At 45.8% G+C, this 19,704-nt stretch overlaps 1 protein-coding gene across 1 annotated transcript in view; it reads left to right on the top strand.

Annotated features, from left to right (window-relative positions):
- The window catches only part of GRIN2B (glutamate ionotropic receptor NMDA type subunit 2B), a 205,278-nt gene that overhangs the window by 16,684 nt on the left and 168,890 nt on the right, over positions 1-19,704 (top strand). Inside the window, exon 2 of the mRNA XM_086740101.1 lies at positions 19,118-19,546. Coding sequence (XP_086596227.1) covers positions 19,136-19,546 — 411 coding nt within the window. The 5' untranslated portion in view covers positions 19,118-19,135. The remainder of the gene's footprint in view (positions 1-19,117; positions 19,547-19,704) is intronic.

The following is a 19,704-nucleotide window of genomic DNA, read 5'->3' as shown; positions in this document are numbered from 1 at the left end:
GTGATACCTGTTTGGAGGGCTGTTTGTAAAATAAATGCTTCAGCTTAGTTCCCTGTATGACAGTGACTGTGTCTCAGTGGCACAGCTAGTTCCTGGGCAGTTTTAAGAGGGAGTTCAAAGAACGGCAGAAGCCCAGGATCAGGGAAACAGGTTCTTGTTGTAAACTTGGAAGAGCACCCTTTAAGACAAAGGCTGAAGCCCTGCATGCAAGTGGGTCTGTGCTGTCCTGGGCTACAGGGAAGACTCGTCTTGTGCTAAAGACAGGAGGCAGGTCAGCAGGGTCCCATATCTGACTTTTCCGTGTGTTGGCTTTTATTCAGTTAATGAACAACTGTGGTCAATAAAATTTCACTTCTCTGCCCCAGCAGTTTGTTCCTGCAGCAGTTCAGTGGTCTGGCAAACCCACCTTTGTTGCTGGTTGAGGATAGATGTCAGGCTGTTGACTGGGGTGACTAAAATCCAGGCACGTGTCTCCTTCTGCCTTGCCAGCTGCAGACAGTGCCTTCTCATGAGCACGGCGAGCTGGGGTTGGACAACTCTTAAACAATTAACAGGGTTTGTCACAGCCTGTGAGCAAGTCATTCAGCATACCTGATGATGGACACACACACACACACACACACACACACCATACAGCTGTATTAAAAAGTCACACTCTCTTTTGTGTTTGTGAGGTACCCTGAGACTTTTCAGCTGATGATGCCATAGAAAAATACTTATGCTTTTACTTGGTCTTGACTTTCAGAGCTCTACCCTTGGCATTCTTCAGTGATTTGGCACTTACTGAAAGAAATAAAGCAGAAGCATCATACAGAGCAGAAAAGCACTTCACAAAGCATATTCTGATGAAGTCAGCTCCTTGAACAGCTGCGACAGGGACAGGGAAACAGCCAGAAATACAGAAAGGGGAATATGATTGGAGATTTATGCTGGTAAATACCAGTCTATGATGAGTCCTGCAAGATCTATGCCTAGAGAAAGATCTCAGTACTCAGTGCTGTGTTACCTGTGAAGCCCTCATCCCAGACTTCCAAGGCTCTGCAGCCTGCATTAGATTTGTAGATGCCCTGCATCATATGGGGCTTTGGATACAGTCAAATTCCATGTCCTCTGTGAAACAAGCATGGGGCATGTTGCTTTTCCCTACATTTCTGTCATGACTTTCTAGTTCTTATGTACTTATTTATCTATCTATTTATTTGTTTCTGGAAGGCAGCTGCTGGGCTGTGACTTGTGTAGTTTGTGACTTGCCAGTGCCAGTGTAGTGAGTCAACCCCATGCCCTGGAGCTGTAGATTCCTTAGGGAGAATTGCACTCCTGTTGCTGGTGTATTGTGTGATGGTGAGGAACTTGGTCTGGAGCACTCTACAGCACAGCAGAATGTTTCTACCTTTAAGTCAGCTTTGGAAAATTTAAAAAGTTACATTATATGTAAATAAATAAATAACCTCCCTGTATAGCTTCATTATAGAAATGAGTTGGTTTGAACAATACAAAATTATTACGAAGAAAGTCTGTTTCTTTCCCCAGCGTATCTCTGAGTGGACAGGTTTGCCTCCAAGTCAGGACGGAGTTGTCATTTGAAACTGCAAAAGCTTTGCCCAAAGAAAATCTGTCTCCTTTGCTCCAAGAAGTGTCCATTTGGGAGCACAGACTCAGCTCAGATGCCAGCTCAGGGGCACCAGAGCTGACGCGGACAGCAGCCACTCTGAAGGTTGTGTGGGTAGAGTCAGCAAAGTGGGAGCCTGCACTAGATATGCAAGCGTACGTGTGTGTATGCCCCTGCTAGCAGCTGGCTCTCTTGTCATCCCCTTTTTATGTTGCAGTACGGGCTGGTGAGGTTTTCCTACCCCAAAGGGCTGTGTACCTGCGTGCACCCAGCCAACCCTGCTGTGCTCTTGTGTGTTGGCGTTAGGAGACACATATATAGGATGTTCTGACCTCCTTCATGCTCAACAGACGGTAGATGCTGATTGCTGGAGGCAGCCTTTGGTCCGCTTGCAGATTGGCTTCAGGGATTACATGCAGGGAAGTGTGGGCCATTAGCGCTGCAACCTGGATGTACTACAGTTCTGCATGACTTTGTAGCACTTGGGAGGCATGAACTGCATCATATGAGATCTTTGCAGCAGTGTATTGTAATTCCTGAAGAAGACACTCAGTGTATCCACCTTCCACTTGTCTCTAGCTTGCAGTGGGAGCCAAGGTACCTAAGCTGTGCCTTTCCTGTAGCGTATTTCTGCTGTTGATTATATTCATTTACAATTTTTTTTTCCTGCACAATGCTGCAGATTGGAAAGGCTGATGGCACCCAAGGTGAATCACTACATGTTGATGTATTTACTTTACCTGTTGCTCTGAAGCCTGAGATCCAGACACGGAGGTTTTAATGGCTCCCTGCCAATCAGATTAAATATTTAGCAGCAATAGGTTCTGGGCATCACATTCCTGACAGTGTATTTCACGCATCATTTGCCGTGTGCATTGGGAGATTTTTATCTACCGCTTGCAAAGTAACTCCCTCTCCACATTCTCTCCCATCCTTACCTCGTCTTTTTACCATCCCTCTTGCTTTTCACTTTTGTTCTTGTCCTCACTTTCTCTGTCCTGCTGTTTCCTTCTTCTTAGCTTTTCCTCTCTTGTTCACCAGTGTGTGGTTGTGCATGTTGCACCTGGAATGGATGCCAGCCTGTGATGGAAGAGTGGAGGCACTGACTGCATCTAACTGAGCATTCCTATCTCCTTGGAAGAGCACCAACAGAGGAGCATATAGGCTGATGGCCTTTTTGGGGAGTGAGTACCCCTTCACTCAGGGAAGCACCCTGAGGACAAAGAAAGGGAAAGCATCTCTATCTTCACTCTTCATGATGCAGCTCATCTGTCTGCAAGCACTATGTCTTGCTCTTGGCACATGCAACACCTGCTCTGGGATTGTGACTGTGGGGCAGCCTTTTTCCTTTTAGTCCTTTTCTGGCCAAAACCTTTTTAGGAGAAGAGGGCATGGGCTCAGTCATCCAACTGGAATCATGGTCACATCCATCCCTGTGGGGTCCCCTTGTCGCACCAGTTGTGGGCTTGCAGCAGACTTCTGTGTCAAGTGTGCCCACACAACTGGCTGATACTCCCAGTGCTGGGATGAGGCCCATCAAAACAAAAAATCCAATGAACATAGAAAAAAAAAAAAGTGTATCTCTAGGTGAGGCTTCAATATGTGATGATATTTTCTGTACTGGCAGAGGGTTGTCTCTTGGGATGCAGCAAGAAGTGCAGAAGGGGCCAGGACCTTCCTCTGCTTCCTTCAGTGTGCTGGACAACAGCAGGTTTCACTTGTACAAAGCACAGTTGTCTGGTGATCATCTGAGTTTTCAGGCACGATGTCTAAGAAAATGGGCCTTTAGAGGAGCTGTGTAAAACAAGAATGATCTCTGGCATTAACAGTGGTTCTGGGCTGGTACTGGGTTGGGGAGGATAAAGTCTCCTGGGTTAGTGAGCTCTGTAGGCAGGCTGGTGCATGTTTTATGCTGCAGAGCCTTCTCTATAACTTGCTTATCTCTTTCATCCATTGCTTGCAATGATTTGATGCGGTTCATTATTATCTGCAGTCAGATGGTTTGACTCTTGATTACCCTGCTCCCTTGGCTGTTTGCTATGTGCATCTTTTCTTCTGCTCTTGCTCCAAGCATGCTGCCTGCCGGAACATGTCATTGCAGTCCCAGCGGAAGCTCGTGGTTCTCGCTGCCTCCATGTTCACACTGTGTGATTGCTGCTCCGCATTCCTGTTGTCTCGCATCTCGCACTCAGCCCCAGTTGCGCCAGTGGTCCTGCACCACCAGTTCAAGAGATGTTGATTAGTGCCAGGGCCAGGTTTTACAAGTGAGTTTCTCTCCCTGCTGTTACAAGTCCAAAGCCATCTGGTGAAACATCATCCTCTTCATTTCCCATTTCTGTTGGCATGGGATGTATCCTCTGTTCACACCACTGCTGCTATTGGACCGGTGTGGACTTGAGGATGTGAGGGAGACGGGACTGTCTCCTCGTGGTGGCTGTCAAAGGGATGCTTGGGGAGGTGCCTTGCTTTGAAAGCTGGGATGGGTGCACTTGCACCTGAAATTATTTTTGCTTGTGAGAGAAATGGGGGCCCTTTAGGTGGAGGGGAGAGTCAGGTCACAGTGGCTAGAGAAGATGGCTCTTTTTTTTTTGCTCTGCTGCAACAGGCACTGAAGCCTTTTTGGCTGGGAGTCTGCTGGGATAGGGTATGGCAGACCAGATGGTTTGAAGTAGGACTGAGACATTTGGGAAGCTGTTTCAGCAGAGGTAAGGAGTGAAGGACACCTGTAAATTCTGCAAAGCGTAATAACTAGTGATGGGCAAACCAGCCTGCTTAATTTCTTGTTTTATTTATCTTTCTTTTCTTCTTTTTTTTTCTTTCTTTTTTTTTAAATCCCCTTTTCATTGCTCTGGGCCCCTCCAGTCCATTCCCCTGCATCTGGTGGCTTATTTCCCTACAGATGTCATCTTGGCAGTAACGCACGCCTGAGCACCTCCCTTGGGGAATTTGTGCACTGCCTGAGTGCTTTTTCTTTCCTTAATGTCAGGGGACTTGATTTTTTTTTTTTAATGTATGTATACTTTTAGGCAATTGCTCTTTATAAATAAATTAAAATTTTAGCAGTGGGGGAAGCTGTAAGACAGATGGATCTAGAGAGGACGGTCCCTTAGCTGCGTGCCAGGCCAGCCTGGGTAAATGAATCAGCCAGAGGGGCTGCACAGATTGCCCACCAACTCACCTCAGCTCCAGGGCCAGGAGCTCAGCCATGGTCTAATGTGTCCTCTGGTCTCTTTAATTAGGAAAGCAGCAGTGATAAATGGGTATGGCTTTCAGTCTTGCTGAAGTATTCCTGGCCTCTTGATGGGGCGATGACAGGGCTGTGCTAGGAATATGGTCAGGGAGGCGGTTTAGGGTCCCCAGAGTGTTGCGGGCTCGGAAGATAAAGTACAAACAAGAAGAAGGGGATCCCAAAGCAACACCGGGGCAATGTAGTCAGGTGGTAGTGCATACATGGCTTGTTTGTTCCAGCTTTTCCCTCTCTCTCCTGAGATAAGTATTACAGGACAAGTGGCAAGAGGCTGCTCTCTGGATGTGTGCTGTGTTTGTAGATCAGGAGTCCCCTTCTGTGGCGTTCAGTGCTTCACAGAGGTGTTAGCACCTGTGCAAAGTGTGTTCAAAATGCTGCCACATCAGATCAGAGGGGCTTTGCACCCCTCTGGGACAGGCGTAGTGGAAAGGCATAGCGCGAAGGCCTCGGGGAGCTTTACTGTACTTGGGAGTCTTTGTGTATGCAACAATCAATGCAGCTGCATGCGAAAGTGCCTCCTGGCTTGGAAATGAGGTCCTGCCATAGTGTCATCCTGACAGGACACCAAAGCAGAACCTGTGTCAGGGAGGCTTTGCAGGAAGCCAGCATGGCATCAAGGGGTGATTTATTTTATTTTATTTTTTTTTTATTGAAACCGGTGACCATGTGGGGCTGCGGTTCAGCTCTGTGGACTGGATGTGGCCTGGAGAAGTGTCAGAGCTGTGATGAGAAGGAGAAACAAGGAAACCCAAAAGTGAGCATAGCCCCAGGAAGCTATGAGGGGACGAGCATTGTGCTTGAGGCAAAGTTTGGAGAGGGAGTTCATATAGGCAACTTGGTTTGCTTTCTCTACTTTGTTTTAGAGGCTGGGTGATATTTGCAGCATATAGGTTTTTTTCGCTGTTCAGGATGTCAATATTGGTACTGTCATAAACAAACAAGGGTGAGACCTAGCTAAAGACTGCAGCCTGTCGCTCAGGGAATGCTTTAACTGGATGGTTATATGGCACTGTAACCTCAGGATTGTTACAAAAACCCTCCACAAAACAGGACCTGCATCTCAGCATTACTCTAGCACTTCAGGATGGGCAGCGTGAAAACAGCCTTGACACCATATCCATTAAACCCCCACCTCCTGGCTGAGTGGTGCCTCTGCCTCCACCCGAGAAACAGCTCTCAGGAGGGAAAGCAGCTGCTCTGTGTCAGGGGCTGACTCCTGGTGTGGCTGCAAGGTTTGGGTTACTATCTTGGAAGCTGATTTCCTACAAGGACCAGCCTGGGTGTAAAAGGGATGCAACTTGAATGTTGTCTCAATCTTTTTTTTTACTTTTTTATTTTTTTTATTTTTTTTCTTCTTAGGGCCATTTTTTTAGGTTTTTTTTTTTGTTTGTTTGTTTTCAAGAATACAGAGATTTAATGCCTTTAGGAACTGGTGGCGTTTCAGGTCTGGCAGGAAAGGGGCAGCTGGGCATCCTGCAAAGAGCTCCTTCTCACACCTGCGAAGAAATGCAACCCTGTCTGCTAGTCCAAGATGAGATGGAGTGCATATATACTCATTTTATATATATAAATAAACAACAATAACAAATATATATATATCCAAATATAAATAGTGTATATAAAATATTTATATCATGTGTATATAAATATATATATATATATAAACACACATACACACCCTTACTTGACTAGTGTACCCTAGGAAATGATGGGAACTGGAAGAAGAATTTGGGTTGGGCTGGAGTACAACATCTTTTCTCTTGACTCCACAACTGCTCCAATCTTCAATGACTCAACAAAATAACCCCCAAAGCAGAGCAGTAGCTCCCTGTAAACTCATCAGTGACAACAGATACCCTGTGGCTGGCAGCACCCCTCGAAATCCTTTGTGTTTCTCCACCGATCTCACCCAGCTGCTCAACAGGAACAGTGCAGTGTAATTTGAGAAGTCCAACAGAATCACAGGGCTGCAGGCTACAAGCAGGTTTTCCAGGCATGGAGACTTTCAGAGGTAGAAATTCAGTTTTAATCTGAACTTAATGGCAAAGTTCCCTCCCTCTCCCTGCAACATGGAAATATTTAGGAAATACAAGTTCAGAGGAATTAATAAAAGGGACTAATAACAGCAATGACACTCTCAAAAGCTATTTCTTTCCTCTCCTGGCTCCCTGGGGCTTGTAGGCTTTGCAGCTGTGGGGCACTTTCACTAATGGCCTGGACCGAAGCCATGGGCCCTCAGAATTACATCTGAGGATGACTTCTCTATGAATCCCAGATTTCTGGCACCTCTGACACCATTACCCCAGCCAGGACTCTCAGGGTCTGCAGGCTCCCTTGTATAAGACCAGAATTTTTGTTTCCCAGGACTTTCTGGCTGTACTATAAAAGCCTGGTGACTCTGGTCTGGCACCTTCCTCAGATATGTTTAAATCCAGGGTCTGAGGGTCTTTGCTTCTGAGACCCACAGCTAGGAGATCCCGTATTTTTAGTTTCTGCAAGTCAATTAAGACAGAGCTGCACTTTACATTTCCACTGTCCAAGAGCCACGGAACTGGACTCTGCGGAGCTGTGGCTGACTCACAGGGCAAATCTCTTGATGAAACAGGAGATTTCTAGGTCTGGATTAAATTTGCCAGATGGATGGAGCCTGGTGCTCAGAAAGAACTGCACCTCCAGCCCAGACCCTGGCAGCTCTGCTGCGCTCTCCAAAGCTCTGCATTGCTGTTGCTCTTCCTTGCCAGCAAGAAAGCTGCTTTGGGGTAGATAAGATTGGAAAAGACCTCCAAGAACATCAGGTCCAACCATCAACCTAACACCACCATGTCCTGAAGTGCCAGGTCTACATGTTTTTTGAACACCTCCAGGGATGGTGACTCCACCACTTCCTGGAGCAGGCTGTTCCAGTGCCTGATTGCTCTTTCAGTAAAGAATTTTTTCCTACTATCCAATTTAAACATTCTTTACTGCAATTTGAGACCATTTCCTCTCATTCTATCACTAGTTACTTGGGAGAAGAGACCAACACCTGCCTCATGAAGTAGGTGAAAATCTGTGGTGAGTTGCGATATTTTCATGAGCATAGGCTTAAGCTGGCATTTGCTGACAACATGTTGTTTCATCAGAAACTACTGATCAACAGTATTTTGCAGTTTGAGTCAATGTGGCAAAGTCGATATTAAATATCATGGATTTTGCTTGGAAACAGACAACTGGGTATGGTATTACAGCAATTTATTATCTGCTCCCAGCTAAACTAGGATTTATTGTCCTGAAGATCTTGGACACACAGGTTTTAATACACTCTTTTGGGATCCTGTGAGTAATGTTGGGTATGATCTCCCAAGAAGACATTGCTGCCTTCGGGGAAGTGCAATGGAAAGCAATAATAATAATCTCGGCTCCTGTAGCTTCTGTCACTTGAGAGCCAAAAGTACTTTAAATACTATAAATAATTAAACTTTCTAACTCTATGCAGCAGAGAAGATGCATCTCCGTCTTTCTGATAAGGAGAATAAGGCGAAAGGTGAGGAAGAAAACAATGATGTTTACACTTTCAAAAAATGCTTATTGATTTTAGGTGGTGGTGTGAGGGAATAGAATAAGACTTCCCTTGTTGTGGTTCATTCCCTCTATGCTTTCAAGATTTAAAAGCAGATAGCTAACAGTGTGACTACAAGTGAACTAAGGGGTAGCAAGGATGGATCAAAAAAAATAACAGTGCTTAAAGTGAGGAATGGAATGACTGTGGGAGCCACAGAGGACAAAGAATGGATTAGAGTAAGTGATGGATGGAAAATATGAGAAAGGCAGTAGATTAGGATGTATATTGTAGCTTGAAGGAAGTTAATTTGGAATATTGAAATTATGGATTTTCTTTTATACTAAGCCCTCTTATGCTGTTTTAAAAGTGTAAACTGACCTTAAAGCATAAATAACTCATGGCTACACTTTGTCCACAGAGTATTGATATTTATTTACTGGTAGGGTATTCTTTATTGTGACAATTGTCTGGTTTTGGTGGTTGTTCTCTCTTACTCTTGCTACTAATGCTTTTTTTCCCCTGCTGCGAATGTGAGCTGTAGTGACTTTTGTGTAAACGAGATGTGGCCCAAGGGGGCTGAGCTGCACCCTGAGGAAGCCAGTGGTGGAGCTGGGCTAGGAGGAGGCATGGGCTTGGTTCGTCCTCGTATACCTTGGCTGATATGTGAAGGAATGAACAGCCAGGTGAGCTACTGGGAAAATGACTGAAGCAGCCACCATGAATGAATTTGAGAGGTTGGAGAAAACAGAGAGCAGAGGGAAAAAAAGCATGGAAATGGCATTGTGCTGAGCCAAATCTAATCTGTTTGCTTGCACTGGATTAGGCCCTGTCCCTGAAGCATCAGTAGCCAGTGACTGGCCGTGGCCCAGATGTGGCTTTGCTTGTGTGTGTTTCCGTCACTGCAACTCTATAAATATGATCGAGTGCTGAGCAGAGGGAGAGGTCAGCGGCTGCTGGGCTGGGTACCTCCAGCTGGGAAAGCTTTCTGGACGCTATTGATTGAAGATCTCAGTAAGACGAATCGGTCCTGACCTGTCATATAGTCACAGGCACAGCATGGTCTGGTGCACAGCACTAATGTACTGTGAAAGCATATTGTATCCAGCGGCTTGATGGCTGGTGCCTTACTGGTCATTGAACTTGGGGAGTGAAAGATAAAGCGGAGAGTAAAGAGGGAAAGGAAGAAACAGGAAAAGGAGAAGAAAAATGAGAACACCAAAAAAAATTTCCTGATTTGCAGCTGTCAATTCTCCCTTCATCCTGGCTTTAGTATTTATTAGAAGAATCAAGTTTTTCTAAAGGGATGAGTGTTTTTTTTGGGATGCTTCTGGATTGGGAGTGTACAACTCCAAACATCTTGAATGGCACTCTTTTTGGTGTCACATATTGGGTTTCCTTTGTTACTTCTTCTAGGTAGATTTTTTTTTTGTTTTTCTAGAAGTAGTGATAACAGGAACACAAGACTCCTTTACTGAGGATCAGAGTGAGGAAAAGGGAAGGGACAAGGGACAGGCAATTACAACGAAGGCGTCTCACAATAAGGTTTTCTGGGTATTCATCCATCCTTTCTAGTGACCTGACCAGAGCCAGCTTTTGATCCCTCTTGGCTGCCATGGCTGTGGCATGCTAAAAACACCTCTTGGTCTCTGTCGCTTCCAGATTAATTCCCTGTCTCATTTCATGAGCAAGACTGGTGTTCTCATGGGATCCTTTAGTGACTAAACTCTATTTTCCAAAATGCTGCAGACCAGTGGAAATTAAGAGGGCACAAAGCTCCTGAGGGATGCTGGCAGTTTGCAAAACATGGCCCATCAGTGTCTGCAGCACTGCGGCTTTGCCCTGGACCAGCTCCCAGGATGCATCTCCTTCTCTTCACCCTGCTGCCTCCATTTAGCAGTTTCTCTGCCCGACGGCTCACATCTTGGTGTTTCAAGCATCAAGCCACTTTCTCTGCCATTTCTGCTTCTTTCTGTCTGTAACACCTTTATGAGGGCTTGACCATGTCTAGTGAGCTCTGGCAGTTGCTTAGGGCCGTTCAGGATTTGCTGTAATGGCTCCACAATGAACAGAGGCAGTGCAGCGAGTTTCTCCTAGCTTGCCTTTGTTGCATGGACTGCAAGACCGAAACATGCACCCTTGAAGATCTTTCCTAAGGGGTGGGCAGGTTTTTGTTGTAAAGCTTTATCCTGTGTCATACATTATATCTGAGGAGACTAGCAGCAAACTGGATGGCTGTATCCAAATTGCAGGTGTAGTTTAAGGCTGTCTCCCTCTAGTTCAGATGGCCTTTTGGGGATTCTCAGTATTGTAGAAGAAGGAATCACTCAATTTCTGCCTTAAAAAAAAAAGAAGAATTATATTTTCTTTCCCACTTATGGTATGTTTTAAGAAACCTTTGTGATTTGGCTTTTACAGTGTTTACATCTGGCATTGAAAGAACTTAAGACTGTCTCTTGATGTGAGTCTTTGAGTAACCCATGGGATTTCAGCACCAGTGTGGTGTTTGGCAGCTGCCTTCAGGAGACAGAGCAGTCTCTGTCTGCCTACTCCGTGTTTTCGCTTTAAGCAAATGATGCAGGGAATGAACAGGTACTGAGTGAGGTGCATGAGAAATTCTGGGGAATGGGAAAGTCCATCCAACCTTGGAGGTAAAAATTCTCCTAATTTTTTAAATTTTGAAATTGGATATAACAATCTGCCAATGCACAAAACACAGAGTCGGCTAAGGTTGAATAGAAAACCTCAAGTTAATATAGCAAATAATGAGAAATGCCAAGGGTGCAGTTCTCCAAGCCATCCAAGTGAAGTTAAACGTGTGTTTCTTATGGATATTAATAGATCAGAGGTATTTACATCCCTAGCGTTTGGAATCACAGTCTTTAATGTCCTCGTGTTATTAAAGTGCTGTTGATTCCTGCCTGGAAATGAAAACTGGAAGTGGAGAATTAAGAAAGGAAGGAAAGGACTGCAGCGTGGATTACCGAATTTTTCCAGTTTGATTTAATTGGCAAAATGAGTGTTCTTCTGGGTGCAGTGTTCCGCTGTCTATCTAAACCTAGTCTTGCACTTCAGGAGGCAAAGCTGCTTTCAATCATGCTGAAATCCCTTTGGAGGGGCCACGGGCACACAGCGACACGTCCCTTGCTTTGGATGATCTCACTCTGAGTCTGGATCTGGTTCTGAGATGGGGCAGACGACAGTTGGAAGCGGGAAATGGTGCACATCTCGTAAGCTTTGAAACCCTTGTTTCAAATGGAGCACGCACGGAGTGACAGCTGTGGCAACTGAACCCTCCAGGTGGTGTGGATATTTCAGTCTCTGGCAGGGAGGGCCTGTCTCATCCCTCTAAACTTGTCCAAGCGGGATGCTGGGGGAGGTGAGATCCTGGCAGGGGAACAGTGCCTCCAGCCCGGCTCTGCAAGCCAGGCTCGCTGAGAGCGATGGCCGTGCCAAGCCTCTATGCCCTGGCATTTAGAAGTTGGCATTCGGCAATGCCAGACTGACCTGCTGTCTCGCTTAATGGCTTTTGTGTGTGTGACTCTGACTCCCGCAGCTCTGCACACGTGTGCCAGCCTGGGTAAGCAGGTCAGACTCGCTCCTGCTCTCCCTTCCCCAGCCATTACCTTCATCTTCCCTCGCTCATCCTGCCGAGGACCGGGGTGGGCTCAGCTTACCAGGAGGGGTGAACACAGCCCAACTTCTGCTGCAGGAGAGGAAAGTTCCAAGGGGTGATCAGATAACCATCTACAAGCTTTTTCAGAGTGGAAGTGGTGAGTCAAGAGGGAAAAATTGTTTAGGCTGAATGAAGGAGATATTATTAAAGTAACAGGATAGCTGAGCAGAAGGAAAATTTAGGCTGAGTTTAGGGAAACATTTCTAAATGTGAGCCTTGGAGCAGTCTCTTAGCAGTGGTAATCTTATTGTTTGAGTTGTTTCAGAGCAGGTAGTGTGCTAAGGCAGATGCTGTACAGCAATCCTGAAGTGACTGGGGGAAGGGCAAGACTATTAAGCAGAGGACTTCAATTTGTAATTTCTATGAATCACTTGGTGTTGGTCTCAACAGAAGCTCTCAGGCTGTGGCTGTATCAGCTATCACCCGTAATATGTAAAGTATGTGGGTGGGAGGAAGTGGGAAGGACACTGGGAACCTACCCTTGGGCAAGCTTACAATAATGAGCCATGGTTCTTCTTCTGTTGGGAATTATATAGGTCTAGTTGATGATCAAAGTGTTCTTTGTACTGCCTTAAGCCTAGGGAAAGAATTGCTCTTCTCCTTTGCATGGGGCAGAAACGGGGGAAGCACTTTTTCACCTTATTCTTGGATAGACCTGTGGAATAGACAGAGGCAAACTAACTGTCAGAGATGGGAAGGAGTGAATATGTGATATATGGGATGAGTATGATGCTGCTCAAGTCAGGGATGAGTTTGTACCTGGTTTAACAAAAAAAAAGAACAACTTGAAAGAAAATAAATAGAGAATAGAAGTAAGAATATGTGCTACTTTCCTCCCAGTGTCCATGGAAGAAAAGCTAATAGCAAGGTAATGAGAGAGCTCCAGGGGCTTTGGAGGCCTTGGTTGGGTCGTGTAATGCATTTCCTAAAAGAAAAAGGCTGACTTGGGAGAGATAAAAGAAGCAGCATTTTATAAGTTAGAGAGAAATGAGTCTGTGGGGCATTACAGGCAAGGACAAAGGTACATGTTGGAGAGGGAGTGGTTGTGAACTGCGGAAGGATGACCTGCTCTAAACACCTTGGAGAAATGTTTCTACCACTGTCATAGAAATGTTTATATATCAGAATGAGAACATAGGTGATGTTCAAAGCTAGTTAAAATAAACTAAATTGCACTAATTTTAATCTAAAATCACTGAAATGCCCTTGGGAGGGGTGTTTACTCGGGGTCATGGTGATGAACCCTTTTGGTCCAGGTGCTGGATTGCATGATGAAGTGCATTCATCACTGTGCATGGCACTTTTGGATGTTGCTAGTTTCTGCCACATTCCTACTCTGAATATGTAGAGATTTTCCTGCAGCATCATTCGTTCTGTTAATCAAGACCTGAAGTGTGCAGGGGCTTTCAGGACACATCCATCGTACCCCAGATCCATCCCTCTTTTTTTTTTTTTTCTCTGTTTACAAAATTCCTGTAACGGCAGGGCTGCCAGCCAGAATAAGATTTATAGGCACTTACATTACCTACGTGGTAAGCAGTAATATGAGGAACAGCAGTGCAAGAGTTGTCAGTGTACAAATAGCCTGGGCTGAAGGTGTGGTAGGACAACGGTTAAAGCAGTTGGACCATGAGGAATGCGTCTACAGAGGTATACAGTATGCTGCATGGCTGAATCAAGGAAATGGAACTGACCTTGAGAATAGAAAGCTGTCCTAAGTTGAAATTGGTTTGCCAAAAATTAGGGAGTTGGAGAAACTTAGGTATAAATTATGATGTGATTTACAGCCTTAAGCTCCAGTTCTTGGGAGTAACAGTTTATTGGGCTGCAATCAGTCCTGTCCATTTCTCCGCATGGGTCATCTTAGCTCCTGCAGTTTACCTGTAAGGCAGGTAGTAGATAGAAAGATTAAATATGCACCAGCTTTCCACAGTTGTTAAACACAGAAATTGTGTTCTTTAGTCTGGACATAGAGGTATTTCCTTGCCAGCCAACTCAGTAGCATGTTTAGGGCAATGCTAACTTCCCTACAGCTTCTTCTGGTGCACTTGCTATTCCCTGGTGGTGTGTTGGATACCAGGCACAAAACACCTTCCAGCTTTGCAGAGTATCTCACAGGTGAGATGGATTTCTTCCTACCGCCAACTGAAATGGATTTCTTTTTGATTCATTGTCTGATACTGCTCAAACTGTCTGAGAAATTAAGCCAGTGTGAATTAAGATGCTGTCAAAGATGAGCAAATACTGATGGGTATGGTAACACTGATGGCTAATGCTGTCTGTAGGTAGAAGTGGGGGTGAGGGTGGTGGTGAGTCCTGGAACTGGGCTAGGGATCATCAGGGATGAGAGCAGGGCTGCTAATTAGTATTGCAGTTGATGCAGATGCAAAATTACCTTGTTGAATTCAGATTCTGTGGCTTGAAGTCCTGAGTTGCTGGGACCTCATCAGAGCTCCCAGTGAGCAGAGCCCAGAAAGCACTGGGATATGAACTCCTCCATGACCCTTCAGGGAAGTACAGGCAGGGGAGGTTGGAGGTAGGTGATGCTGCTCTTCCTCCAGTAGAGGAATGTCCCCGCGACTTTCTCTTTGCTGGTGTGTGCTATTCAACCTCCTGTCCCAAGCATCATCTTTCTCCTAATTAGGAAAGCTGCCTTCAAGACAGCTTTTTGTCTGGGACAGCAGTATTACAGGACTTCTTTCCTCTTGCTGTCTTGAGCTTGGAGATGAGGTTTTGGGCACCTGCAAGTGCCCTCCCAAGGGGCTATTGTGTAAGGCTGCCCAGCTGGCACAGCTGCAGCAGAAGGAGGTACCAGCATCAGTGCATGAGAGAACTGCCCTCAAACTGCTCAGACCAGCCCATGTTCTGCCTCAGTTTCTTTATCTGACCTGAAGATTGTCTAGCTTTGCTGTACAGTGCCTAAGTAGTGCTTTATTTACAGTTAGCCTGGTTGAATGCACAGTGACCTATTTGTGTACTTTCTGTATTTTGAAATATCGTCCAGAAATATCTCTAAATGCTGAGCTGTACTTTGCCTGTGCAGCCTAATAATTTTCTATTAATACTTATCTTAGATCTGATCCACATAAAAATGCAGTGTCAAATAAGGTTCTCATGATATTTTTAAGCAATCTAACCTTTGGTCCTGGCCAAATTCCAATCTGAATAATTACTGTCTGACTACCTACATTCCTCTTGCATTTTCAATTGGAGAAGTTAGCTTTCCCTTCCCATTTTAACAGTGATTGTGTAACATTGCTCTGCAGCACTAAGTCGAAGCTGCATTCCTCTACAACGGTGGATATGTTTTATTGGTAAGTAAAATGAGATTATAGAGGTATAATGGTTTTACAGGCATGTTTATACCTAAATATAGATACGTCTGTAAAACCACTTTGTCTAATGGCTCTGTCATATATTATGTTTCAGGGAGTAAGGGACAATATAATAGTGTGGAGTAATGTGTAGAGGATTTTACTTGCCACACTGGAGTTTGGGATTTGCTAAATTGTTTTGGAGTGGCAAAATCACAGAAAAGACTCCAAACACTGTGTTGCCCCACACCACCACCAAGGGAGAAACCTGCTCATATAAAAGACTTTGTAATAAAATACACTGCTGTGTTTTTAAAAGAATTCTTGACTGATGAAGTTAGACTCTAGCAATATTAAAGTTACTTGAAACAACTAGGGGCAAATGCCCTGTTTTACAACTGCAGCCTTGTCAGGTGCTCGTGGCTTTCTCCCTGTGTATTTGCAAATATTCACTGGGATAAAGAACACCACTCAGGAGGAGGTCTGCACGCTGCCTCCAGTGCTTCCTTGATTGGGTACCTCAAACTTTTGCATTTGAACAGCGTAGAAATGAATGGATAAAACTTGCTGCTGTGCAGAAACACATTTTCACAATGGATGTGAGGTCACCTTAATCTGATAATGAGTCTGTGCTGGTTCACCTTTGCTTCTCCTCTACTAGCACACCCTCAAAAAGGTCTTGTAGTGACCCACACCGGAGGAGGAAAAAGAGGTGGAGTTGGTGCTGGGACATCTGTCCTTTTCTCCAACAGCCAGCACTTGCGTGTGAGCTGAAGTGTGGAGAGTGGCTGCTGCTTGTGAACAGAAGCCACCCCCAAGGAGAGCGGGGAAGGGATTATAAGCACCGTGAGCACCCCTGTCAGTCTTTGAGCAGCTTGTCTCCATGCTGTGAACCTGCTGCTGCCTTGTGGGAGTGCACAGGGGCTGAACTATGGAGGCCACTCCTCAGCTATTAGGGTACTGCAGCCCTGGGTCAGATGTGATTTATTGGAGTTCCTTGACCTTATCACATTCCTGGGTCCCATTCTATCAGGGAGCCCAGCCTGGACCTGGCACCTGCTGTTCTCTCAGAAGGATGCTGGTCCCTGGCATGCCGACTGCCCAGGGAGTACCTGAAACACATCGTGAGCATGACAGAAGTGTTAGGTGTGAGCAAGAGATGGAGGGAGAGGTATCTTGGGTAGTACAACACAGTCTACCTAAGCATTGCTTGCTCTGAACCAGGAGAGGGCTCACAGCTGAGGATCCAAATTGGACATTCAGGTTGGCTTTGAAGGCACTGATGACCTCCCCTTCACATTAGCCCCTTCCTAACCCTGGCTGCCTCCTGAGTATCTGGCCAAAATCTGATGATCTGGCACTGTACAAAGAAGCCCATCATCTTGTGTTGAATGGAAAAGTCTCCCTTGGGAGCACATCCCATGAGCAGATTGGCATCTAGGTGATCTTCAGGATCTGGGCTCTTTTCTGCTGCTTGGAGGTAGATGCTAGAGATTTACTGGCTTTAATTCAGGTGAAGAGAAGGGAATGGGTTTCTTGGCCAGCATTTTTCCCAGTGGGAGAAGTCTGCATTTGGGTGTGAAGGCAGACAGCTGCCACAATCCCCTGCATAGCTTCTGCATCGCTGCTGCATCTGAGCCCTGGGTTGGAAGGCCCTGTAAAGTATTCCTGGTGGGAGGGGGCTGGGAAAAAACTACACTCTGCTCCCTGGGCATCACAGCTAGCCATTGCCTAACCAAGCGTAATATACTGTGTGAGACTCGGCAGAGGGATCGCAGGGAACATATTTTAAAGAGAACAAATATAGCATTAAAGTGAGTGAGCAAGAGAGTGAGAGACAGAAAACGTATAGAGTGCATTAAAGTTAATAAAGCATTGCAGGAGTGGGGACTGCATTCCACTGTGAAGGAATCTAATTTAGTGACTCGTAATTGGAGGATAACAGTCCTGCTGGAATGAAGTTAGCTGTTCATTTTGCCAAACTCTCAAAGTCTCTTGGTTCTCCTTGTGAGCATCTCTCAGAAAGTGGATCCGTCAGAGAGTTTAGAATCGATTGGCGTTTCACACTTGTGGTCCCTTTCAGCCTCTTAAGTGGATTTGATTCCTCTGGTGCATATTTATTATCTATTTTATTATCTACTTATTTATCTGGTAATATCAATGCAGGATGTGTTCTTTCTGCTTAGCATGGCAATGAGTGAGCAGGTGCTGAGCCTGCGCATTCTCCTGGGCAGGGCAAGATGGAACACCTTGCACCCTTTCCCTATGAGTGGCTAGGGCCAAGTAGGGCTGTTTCCAAAGTCTTGCCACCCTTGTCCCTGCTGCCGTTGCTTTCTATTCATTTGATAGAGGCATGTGCAGCAGCGAACTGTATGGAAGGGTGCGTTCCTGGACCCCCTAAGACCAGAGGTGTAGTTCAAAGAAGTGCAGGGCTGGTGTATTTATTCCAAGTGTGCCTGGCTGCTGAAGAACAAAATTATGGGCTGAGCAGGACCTTTTCCACTGAGGGAAAGTCTTCTTCAGTTTGAAATGCCTGAAATCTCCTTGGGACAGCAGCATCGCCCTGGGAGGGCACACCGAGCAGTGCTGCCTCCCACAGGGGTGGTGGGTGGCTGGGGGGACGCTGCTCTGTTTTTGTCCCCAGACCAGGAGGGGTTGTGATCTTTACACTGTATAGATGCTGGAAGGATTAATTCGTTAGTGTTTGTAAAGTGCCTTGAGGATGAAAAGCGCTGTGGAAATGTGAACTGTTATTAAAACGAGACTGAATCCTGCAGGGAACAGTCCCGCAAAGGCAGGGGCTGGAGAGATGACCTCATCAGGTTTTTCCATTTCTACTGTTATGATTACAAAATGAAGTGGACATGTTCAGGGAAAAGATGGGTGTAGCATCCTTGGCTGTAGTAGCTGAGGGTGAACCTTTGTAAGCACTGTGGGTCTTTCTGCTTCTGGGCAGTAATAGCTGTCATATGGACTTGGAGGGAATGTCTTCCCCACACTACACTGATCCAGTTTTGGCAATGACCACTGGGGAAATTTTATATTCCTGGCTTTTTACAAAGAAATGAACCTTGTGTGGGTGAAAAGCATATGGCTGACTGTACTACAGAGTGGAGCTGTGTCTCCCAGTGGTAGGAAGGCTATATGCAATGGATGCCAACATACATATACATCTAAGGGCCTTGACTGCTTGTCTTCACTTTATTCTAGAGGGGCTGTGCTGAAAAAGTAAAAGGCAGTCCTTGTCTGCCTGGTCCCTTCAGCCTCCCTGCCTATATCTCCAACAGAAGGCCAAACTGACCACAAGCATCGGTAATTCCTTTGTGTTGAGGACGAGCACTTAGACATGGGCTTGACATAAGCAATTAGTTTCACAGAGAGAGATGATCAGCTGTCAAAGGACAATTCTCTATCACTTTTGACTTGGGCCTCAGAGTGACATGGGACCTAAGAGATGACATGATCCCCTCTTCTGCTGACAGCTGTTCTCTGAACTGACTCCAAACTCTGAAGTAGAGGCTGGATTAGTCTGACCACCCCCTGACTTTAGTGGAGCCCTGAATGTAGCAAAAGGGCTGGGCATCAGGCAAGGACTGGTGGGAGGAGGGCTAGTGGCTGAGGAAGATCAATGGATCTGCCTTAAAGGCCAAGTGTATGATTGACTTGTCAATTAATCACTTTTCCTTTCTCTCCCTCCCTCCCCTCCCCATCCTTTTATTTCTTCCTCACTCAGGGAGTGTAAGAGCCGAAGATGAGGCCCAGAGTGGAATGCTACTCTCCAAGGTTTTGGCTGGTGCTGGCAGTCCTGGCAACAACAGGGAGCGGGGCCCATGCCCAGAAAAGCCACCCGAGCATTGGCATCGCAGTCATCCTTGTGGGGACCTCAGACGAAGTGGCCATCAAAGATGCCCACGAGAAAGATGACTTCCACCACCTCTCAGTGGTGCCTCGGGTGGAGCTGGTGGCCATGAATGAGACAGATCCCAAGAGCATCATCACCCGCATCTGTGACCTCATGTCAGATCGGAAGATTCAAGGGGTAGTATTTGCTGATGACACAGACCAGGAAGCCATTGCCCAGATCCTGGACTTCATCTCTGCCCAGACCCTCACTCCCATCCTGGGCATCCATGGAGGCTCCTCTATGATCATGGCAGATAAGGTAATTTTGAGTTTGCTTCTATTGTGGACCTGCAGATCGAAACTTAAAACAGAAAGAAATATCTTATTCTGTGATCCTCAGGTGTAGTCTCATGGGGCTGAAAGGTTGGGGGATTAGAGAGTCTTAGATTCAAAGAGAGATTAAAAGAGCTAACTGTG

This window comes from Chlamydotis macqueenii, chromosome 1 (assembly GCF_036417535.1).
Source record: "Chlamydotis macqueenii isolate bChlMac1 chromosome 1, bChlMac1.mat, whole genome shotgun sequence".
NCBI classification, from domain to species: Eukaryota; Metazoa; Chordata; class Aves; order Otidiformes; family Otididae; genus Chlamydotis; species Chlamydotis macqueenii.
The sequence above is the reverse complement of the archived record's forward strand: the minus strand, read 5'-3'. Positions and strand labels throughout refer to the sequence as shown.